The following is a 9,862-nucleotide window of genomic DNA, read 5'->3' on the forward strand; positions in this document are numbered from 1 at the left end:
CCATCGTAGAGAAAAGAATTTAATCCAGTAACTGGAGGTAGGGAAGCAGTAGCAATTGGGGCCTACTTGTATTAGGATAAAGATGTTTTTCTTGTATCAACTTAGCCAAGTGGGAAAACTGTGCTTGTCTGAATTTTTACATCACAGCTGCTCTCTAATTAGGTCTGTCATGTCACTGCGCCCGAGTTCTTCAGATGGCTGATTGTATTAGGACAGACCAGTGTATTAAAGCAAAACAGACAAGCACATCAATGTCTACTGCTTGTCTATTTGTAGTGTCAAACCCTAACTCCCAAGTGCACTCATTACTGCTAAAACAAAATGCTTCCCCTCAAGTGTGGAATACTAAAACAGGATATTAAAGTGAGCGTTGGGGTAAAAAGAACTATGAAATTAGGGTGTACCAATTCTGGAAGATTGTTTTATGTAAAGATTTTTAGGGCTATAAAGTTGAGACAAGAGAGAAAAAGGAGTGAAACATATCACAGGTAAGGAGTGAAAAACCATAAAGAGAAATAGCAGATAAGTATAAGAGTTATTTATGTAGAGCAAGGGGAAAAACTAAAAACAACACTTGTCCCTGGGGAAACCACACCCCTGGTCGTTATCATAAGGAAAGATATACTGGCTGGAGCACAAGGCAAAACTCACACTCTTCATTTCACAGTTAACAGGCCAGTACAGTGTTCTTAGTGATGTGAGTAGTTCAGAATTGGACAATTTCCCTCCACAGCAATGGTTCCTTGCTCAGCAATAAACAGTTGTGAAGATGTACCCGACTCAAAAGCAGGCCTATTAAGTTACCAGCGTGCCACACAAGGAGAAGGTGTTAAAGGGCTCTACCCCTCCAGCTTCCTACCTCTAAGAAATGAGTTAACAATGTAAAAACTAAATCAGGATTAAAATATGAGTGAGGGGATACATTTTGAGAGGGAAGTCTCATAGAATGAGAGCTTTGAGGAAAACCAGGGACAGTCTATTGGCTGTGTTTACCAACACTGATTGCACAGATGTGCAGTTGACCATTTTCTAGGCTGGGCATTTTCACTTTTTCTAATCCATTTTAGCAATCCTATTAATACATTGAATACCTAACTCTACTTCATTATCTATCATTAACTTATCAACAGGTAGGAGGATTTCATAGAAATATTATCCTGTGACTCAAGAGAAATAGCATGGCTTTTCCATAACTGCCAGTCCTCTGCAAAGGGTTTGTTTTTGTGCATCAAAACTAGCTTGAAATCGTGCTCACTTTGGCAGCACATATACTAAAATTGGAACAATATAGAGATTAGCATGGCCCCTGAACAAGGATGAGACGCAAATTCATGAAGCATTCCATATTAAAACAAACAAAACTAGTCTGAAATTAACATGTATCCTTCCTCTGAAACCCTTCTTAAAAATGTAATCTTCAGTTTTCTGTTGTCTCATTAAGCCGACAAGTAGGGCTAAAACATACAGACAGCCCTGGCTAGTTTGGCTCAATGGATAGAGAGTCAGCCTGCAGAATGAAAGGTCCTGGGTTCGATTCCAGTCAAGGGCACATGCCAGGGTTGTGGGCTCGATCCCCAGTAGGGGGCATGCAGGAGGCAGCCGATCAATGATTCTCTCTCATCATTGATCTTTCTCTCCCTCTCCCTTCCTCTCTGAAATCAATAAAAAAGAAAAGGAAAACATACATAAGACACACAAATATACTTTCTTCAGCAAGTAGTGATTACAAATTTAAACTCAAGTCTTCCAAAACAGACAGAAAAGGTCTCCACATTCAAAATATTCTCCTCCTCGTATTACAGAAGGAAAATTAATATGGGTGTTGTGTGCGTTTACGACTTTTTCATCATCAGACTTTGAATCTCCTTTACCAGACAAGAATAAAATAACAAACAAACAATAGGCAAGCTTCAACAGACACACTGTAATTATTTCTTCCTAGGAAGGCCCTAAAGTATCTGTATGAGGGAGAGGATGCCCTGACAGGCAGACAAGAGACCTGGACAAGGAGATACTAGACCTCACTTTGAGGAAACTATTCATCATCAAAACATAAGAGATTCTGCATCCTGAAAATCATCCTGGAAACTTCCTTAAAAAAACAAAAATGAAACTTTGGTGAGAATTGTTACTTTCACGTAAGAGTCTTTGACAAAATATATACCCCACCAACTCAGCAAAAAATTAAGACTTTATTTTGAAACACCAGGGCAGATGCATTGTCTGACTACTTTATCAGAGATCAGAATAACGCAAGTGGTCAATAATTTCACAATGACATCACTTACTATTTCTAACCCATTTGCTTCCATAAGATCTGAGCAGCTCACTGTAAAAATAGTACTTCTCTGTGAGTGATCAGGAGCCTGCCTATGTACACGCCCCTCCATAAGGTGATCAACTGATCCCCACATGGGCCCTCCTGCGATATTCCCTGGAATGTGTGATGCCATTTGGGGTAAGCATTCTCAGTCCTGAGGATCACAAGTCACACACATGGACACTTAGGGCATCTGAAAGCACTACTTATGATACTATGTATGGTGACTATTATAAGACATATCACTGGGTAAAAGGTATGGCAAAGTCCCTCTACTAGGAAAGTGATACCAGACAATCAAATCTCCAGGAAAGGAGGAATAATAAGCCCTCGCTCTAAGATATAATACTTTATTAAATTAAAAACCTATGAGCGTTTAGACACTGCTAAGACTCTTACTTCTGGTAAAGATGAAGTAAAGAAACTAGACTAGCCCGGTCAGTGTGGTTCAGTGGTTGAACACTGATCTATGAACTAGGTCAAGGAGGTCAAGGTTTGATTCCAGGTCAGGGCACATATCCAAGTTGCGGGCTCCATCCCCAGCAGGGGGGTGTGTAGGAGGCATCAATTCTCATCATTGATGTTTCTATCTCTCTCTCCCCCTCCCTTTCTCTGTGAAATCAATAATAATATATATATATATTAAAAAGAAACCAGACTAACCCTTCTGCCTGAAATAACCAACCAACCAATCAATCAAACAAACAAAAAAACCCACCAACCCACAAAATATACGAAACAGCAATTTTTCAAAGCAGTGCACATTGGGCTATGAAAGACAGTGAACTCTGGAAGACGGGAAACAAACAAACCCCAACTGCTCTCTTGCTTTCTGCATCTAGTGCAGCGGTTCTCAACCTGTGGGTCATGACCCCTTTGGGGGTTGAACGACCCTTTCACAGGGGTCGCCTAAGACCATCGGAAAACACATATATAATTACATATTATTTTTGTGATTAATCACTATGCTTTAATTATGTTCAATTTGTAACAATGAAATTGGGGGTCACCACAACATGAGGAACTGTATTAAAGGGTCGCGGCATTAGGAAGGTTGAGAACCACTGATCTAGAGTTTCCAGGCTGCGGAGCAGGTGCCCTGAGCTGAGGATCAAGTCAGCAAGACGAAGCCCAGAGGGGAGAGATGCAGCCAGAGTGGAGCTTGGATATGTGCAAAGAGACCTCAAGGGTATTCAGCAGAGCACTGACAAGCACAAATGTGTGAGGAAAATAGCTGAGGCCAGAGAAAGAACCACAAAAAAGTTTAGACAATAGCGTCTGGTGCTCACACAGGGCCTGGAACGGCACCTTCCCATTAGCCAGATTAGAAAACCACAGGACAGTGGGTATATTCAGGAAGGTTTTGCCTCAGTAGTAGGGGCAGTTAGCCCTAGACAAAATACTGCTCTAGTCTTACCTAACAAATCTTAAAAGCAAGACTTTAAAAGATCTAACAGTTTCCAATAATTTATGTTTGGAACAAAGCTGGAAAACATTTATAGGAATACAAAAATACCACAGGAGTCAAAATTCACAATGTCAGATACCCAATCAAAGATGATCAGACATGCAAAGGAAAATACAACCCTTATAGGGGAGAAATTCAATCCGTCAAAAGCAACCAGAATTGACAGAGATGACAGAAATGCAGGCCAGGAATTCTATAAAACAGGTATTACAATTATATTCTATGTGTTCAAAAGTTAAGTAGAGACAGAAAAGATACTATAATGACTCAAATTGAACACCTAAAGAGTAAAACAACTCATGACTTGAAAATTACACCAAATGATATTAATAGCAGATTAGACACTGCAGAAGCTTAATGAACTTGAAGAAATGGATAACCTAAGTAGTTCTATTATCTACTGAAGAAATTTGTAGTTTAAAATCTTTCCACAAAGAAAGCCAAGATGGCTTCACTGGGAAATTCTCTCAAATATTTAAGGAAGAAATAACTCCAATTCTATAAAATTATTCTAGAAAATCAAAAGGAGGGACCATTTCCAACTCACTTATGAGGCCAGCATTACTCTGATATCAAAACTAAAGACATTATAAGAATAGAAAACAACACACCAATATCCTTTGGTATCACAGATGCAAAAATTAATGTTAGCAAACTGAATCTAACAATACATGAAAATGATAATACCTCGTGACCAAGTAGGATTTATCCCAGGAATACAAGATTGGTTTAACATTTGAAAAATCAATAATGTATATGAGCATAACCAATGGGCACAGGAGGGAGGGGAGGGCATGTGCTGGGGGGTGGGAGTGGCTGGGGAGAGGTCAATCAAGGAGACTCATGTAATACTTTAAACTATAAAGATTTAAATTTTAAAAAATCAATAACGTAATAAATGAAAAAAACACCAACAAAAATTATCTGAACACCTCAATAGCTGCAGAATTTGTCAATCTCCAACATGTATTTCTGATAAAAATTCTCAGCAAACTAGGAATAGAAAGGACCTTCTTCAACCTAATAATGGCTATTTTAAAAAACCCACAGTTAACATACTCACTGATGAAAGACTGAACACTTTCCTCCTAAGATCAGGAACAAGACAGGGATGTCTGCTTTTTTCCAATTCTCTTAACCATACTAGAGGTTCTAAATGGTGCCATGAGGCAAGAAAAGGAAATAAAAGGTACGCAGATTAGGAAGAAGTAAAACTATCTCTATTTACAGATGACATGATTGTCTATGTAAAAAATCTGATGAGATCTACAAAAAATTACTAGCTATAAGTAAGGTTAGCAAGATAGCAGTATACAAGATCAATATATAAAAATCATTTGTATTTCTACATATTAGCAAGAACCAGAAATTGAAATCATGCCACCATTTATAACACATTAAATACATAAAATAAGGAATCAATTTCACGTAAGATATACAAGACCTGTACACTGCAACTAGAAAACATTGCTGAAATTAAGGAAGACCTAAATAGAGAGCTGTCCGTTGTGACCAATTGGCAGACTCCGCATTGTCAAGACATCAGAATCAACTCTTCCCACGCATATCTATAAATCGACATATACCCAATCAAAATTCTAGTAGGCTTTATGGTAGAAATTGATGAACAGATTCTAAAATTCATATGGAAATACAAGAGACCTGGAATAATCAAAACAACTTTGAAAAAGGATAAATTTGGAGGGCCAACGTTCCTAATTTTGAGACTCATTATACCCAAACATACATCAACAATGATTTTTGACAAAGGAGCAAAGGCAGTTCAATGGGGGAAAGGACTCTTCAATAGCAGGGGTGGGGAACCTTTTTTTTGCCAAGAGCCATTTGGATATTTATAACATCATTCTCAGGCCATACAAAATTCTCAACTTAAAAATTAGCCTGCTATATTTGGTCAAATATTTCATTAACTTACCCCTAATGCCTTGGGAGGGCCAGACCAAACATTTTGTGGGCCTTACATGGCCCTCGGGTTGGACGTTCCCCACCCCTGAACAGGGAAGACATTTAATTTAGATTTATAACACATACAAAAACTCACCCAAAACAGATTATAGACCTAAATGTAAAACCTAAATTCCTAAAATGTCTAGAAGGAAATACAAGATAAAATCTTTATGATCTTAGTTTAGGCAAAGTTTCTAAGATCGATGCTAAAAGCACAATCCATAAAAGACCAAACTAATACATAGACTTCTTCAAAATTTAAAACTTGTTTTCTGAAAGACATAATTGAGAAAATCAAAGGAAAAGTTGTGTGTGGGGGGAGCAGAAGGGTAGTGAATGGTAAAGGGGGTCAAATATATGGTGACAGAAGGATATTTGACTTTGAGTGGTAAACACGCAATGCAATATACAGATGATGTATTATAGACTTGTACAAAAAAAAAGGACAAGCTGCACTATTTGCAAGGCAAATATCCAGTATAGGACTTGTACCCAGAATACATAATAAACTCAAACAGAACATATAACAAATTCATACAAAATAAGCAACCCCATAAAATATGAGCAAAAGATCTGAACACAAACTTTATTTAAAGAAGGTATAGAGAATGCGAATGGTCGCCTAAAAAGATGTTTAGTATCACTAGGGAAATACAAATTTAAATCACGATGAAATTGTACTACATACCCACTGGAATAGCTAAAATGGAAAAGACAGACAATACCAAATGTTGGCAAGGATGTGGAACAACTTGAACTCTCATACACTGCTGCTAAATATGCAAAATGCTATAGCCATTTTGAAAAATAGGAATTGTCTTATAAAGTTATATATATACTTTCCACATTACTCTGACAACTTACTTATAGATATTTACCCAAGGGGAATAAGAATATGTTCACACAACAACTTATTCATTAATATTCACAACAGCTTTATTCATAATAACCAAAAATTGGAAACCCAAATGAGCATTAGCTGGTGAAAGGGTAATCTTTGTGGTTTCCCTACCACACAGCAACAAAGAAACAATTTACTGCCACAGTATCCATGAATCTCACCCGCATCATCCTAAGTGAAAGAAGCCAGGTATAAAAGATTGCGAAATTCATGGTTCCAGTTAGATGAGATTCTAGAAATGGCAAAATATACGGACAGAAAGCAAATCAGTGATTGCCAAGGACTGGAAATCAGGGAAGAGGACTGAATGCAAAGGGGCCTCAGGAAACTTTTTGGAGGGATGGAAATTGTCTATCTTGTGATTGTGGTGGTGGTTATACAATTGTATACATTTGTTAACACTCATTGAAGTACATAGTATATGAAAATATACATTTAAAAAGTTAACTAAAGCATATAATAATCTCACACAAATTTAAGACAAAGAAGGGACCATCAAACTGTCAAAAGTAATCTTCTTTGGGTGGCGGGAACATGGGTAGTTTTAATTTTCTTCTTGGCACTTTTTTGTGGTTTTCTTATTTTTTTATAATCAGTTGTGTAAACAAAAACTTTTAAAATTCATGCCTCTTAATAGGAATTGTGATATCATATTGCTACCCAAAATGTAGATATTAGACTACTTAACAAATGTTATTCTTTAAAAACAAGATACAGTATCAGAAAAACCAGCCTACTTGTAAATAGAATATCCAAATAGTAAAATTACTTTCCATCATTTTTCTTATGTTAGAAATAGAACAGCATTACTTTAAAATGTAACAAAATTTATTTGCATGTTTTAATATCAGCAAGTAAACACAAAACACAATGAAGTAGGGGGAAAAATCTATTAACAAGTGAAGCTATAATAAGAGTCTTCTATATAACATAATAGAATTATAACATTAATTTGCTGCATATTTGGAAAATATTAAGTCACGTGGCTCTTAGAAACACATCTCTCTCCTGTAATGGGATAACTTTAAATATCTTTCTAGGAGCTTAAGCCTGAAAATAAAATAAAAAAATCTCACCACCACCAAAAAATGAGAACACTCATTGATCTGGGACATGCTGTCATAGGATTTCTACTGTTCTTGTTGGAGGTAAATAATGCATTTCTATTATTTCCTTCACTGTTGACTCAGAAACAATACCAGGACCACGCAATCCAAATCTGCATCACAATTCACTGGAGTTGGGTAGCTGTGTTTGTTTAGACAACTATAAACACCAGGTAAGTGAAAGACAGGAGGCTGGCATCATCATGTCTTACAGTTCTCCCCATCTAAGAAAATTCCAGGACTCTAATAAGCTCAGCTTTGTTGTCATTGGTGGAGCCTTACCTGGTAGAGCTCTTCCAGGTTGTATCTGATGGAGGTACTGCCTTGTATGGCTTTCACTGCCTCATGAAGCTTCTGCCAGGTGTCCTGAGTGTAGTTATCAGGCAACTTGGGTCTGTCTGTAAATCCAGATAGTCAGTGGTGAATGAAATCCATGCTAACAGTCATACATCTTTCCAAAAATGGTCTACAAAAACGTACTTTAAGAAACACAGAAATTAGCTTTTTTCGCATACAAAGTATTGTATTTACAAATGTGTTACATTACAGACTCTGCAACCACAGTACATTCGTTTTGCTAAATACACTTCATATGAATACTTAGGGTAAATACACAGAAAACACAAGGTGGGCAAAGTAGGTTTCCGGTTGTGAGTATGCAAAAAACAACCGATTCTTGTATGACTAATTATCAACTATTGTATTTGTTACTGTGTTATTTATCTGTGAACCTACTTTTGCCCGTCCCTGGATGCAAGTCTCCCTTTTACTTAAGTTGACTTTATACATGTAGAAACGTGTACGAGTTAAACTCTGCACAACACGTAAAGTTGCTTTCAAGTACTCAAAGTTGGGAAGAGAAGACGAAGCTTAGAATGACGACATCTGCACCCAAGACGCAGGCTTTGAGAGAGGACCAGTGACAGGGCCGGTGCAAAGCGGAGGAAGTAATGAGAATTACATCCCGAAGGGCTCCAGCGGCTGCTCCTCGTTCTCGCTCGGCCATGCGAATCGAGAGCTGGGTTATTTGGCCTCATATATTCCATCTGGCAGGCGGCTCCCAGGAAGCTCGGCCCACAGCCCGCGCCGCAGGTCCAGCCGGCAGTTGGGGAGGCCCAGGCCCGCGCCCTCGCCGGGAGGACCGGGACCCGCACCCTCGCCGAGGGCCCCGGACCGGCCCGGAAGACCGCCAACCGGGGAGCCTGCCGAACAGCTGGGGGGTCCCGCGAACACACTCCCTCCGCCCGGCGCCGCCACCGGCGCCTTAAGGCCACTTGGCCCCACGCCTCCAGCTCCCGGGGCCTCCCCCCCTCCATCCCGGCCCCCCGAATTCCTCTCCGTGGCCGCCACCCCCCAACTCCCTCCCGACCCACCAGGTTCCCCCTCCGTAGGCCGCTCCCGGTACCCACCTCGGAAATTCTTGATCACAAGTTTCTTGGAGCCGCCGCCGCCCCCTGGCTTGGAGGAGACGGCGGCCGCGGCCAGGGACGCTGGCTTGGTGAGGCCATTGGTGTGCCCCACGAGCGCCGAGAAGTTGCCCTTCCTGGGGGTCTCGTCGGCCATGGCTGCGGCCGGGAAGCAGTGGGCGCCCCGCCCCGTCCGGCCGTCTTCTCCGCCTCCTCCCCGAGCCGCGCGGCAGGGCCTCCCTCCTCCGCTCCCTTCGGCAACTCTCGGCCCCGTCAGCGCCGCCCCGGCCCGGCCCAACCGCCGCACGGCCTCCGCCAGGCCCGGCCCCGCTCCGCTCCCGCCCCGGCCGCGACCTGGCCACCGACCCTGGGCTCGCGAGCGCGGCCAGTCCGCGACCGCCGGGGTCCGTGTGGAACTTGCAACAGTCACGGGGGCGGCGGAGCAAAAGCCCTATCAGGCCCGGGGTACCGGCGCGCCCTGGGCTGGACGGAGCACCCAGGGGGCGCGGACCAGGCGTCGCCGTCCAGGGGTAGTTGGGGGCCTTGCCGCAGAGAGGCCAGCCTTCCTCAGCCCGGGCACATCGCCGCGCCGGTCCCGGGCTCGCGCTCCCACGAACACTGCCTCCGGAACCAACGTGCGGGGAAAGTTGGGTCTGGGGAGCCGGGCTGGGAACGGACCGAGCCGGAAGTGAC

The 9,862-nt window shown here is 41.5% G+C and overlaps 1 protein-coding gene and 1 non-coding gene across 2 annotated transcripts in view; one reads left to right on the top strand and one right to left on the bottom strand.

The window, feature by feature from the left end:
* CUL4A (cullin 4A) overlaps nucleotides 1–9,752 on the bottom strand; it is a 58,726-nt gene extending 48,974 nt beyond the window's left edge. Inside the window, exons 1-2 of the mRNA XM_070408561.1 lie at nucleotides 9,173–9,752; nucleotides 8,046–8,161 (exon numbers count right to left, since the gene is read on the bottom strand). Coding sequence (XP_070264662.1) covers nucleotides 8,046–8,161; nucleotides 9,173–9,326 — 270 coding nt within the window. The 5' untranslated portion in view covers nucleotides 9,327–9,752. The remainder of the gene's footprint in view (nucleotides 1–8,045; nucleotides 8,162–9,172) is intronic.
* Nucleotides 1,248–1,351, top strand: LOC139007793 (U6 spliceosomal RNA). Its single transcript, XR_011470953.1, has one exon. It is a non-coding gene; the product is annotated as a U6 spliceosomal RNA (small nuclear RNA).
* Nucleotides 9,753–9,862: the final 110 nt, after the last annotated feature.

This window comes from Myotis yumanensis, unplaced genomic scaffold (genome assembly GCF_028538775.1).
Source record: "Myotis yumanensis isolate MYYU_CA2020_CCGP unplaced genomic scaffold, mMyoYum1.0.hap1 SCAF_3, whole genome shotgun sequence".
NCBI classification, from domain to species: Eukaryota; Metazoa; Chordata; class Mammalia; order Chiroptera; family Vespertilionidae; genus Myotis; species Myotis yumanensis.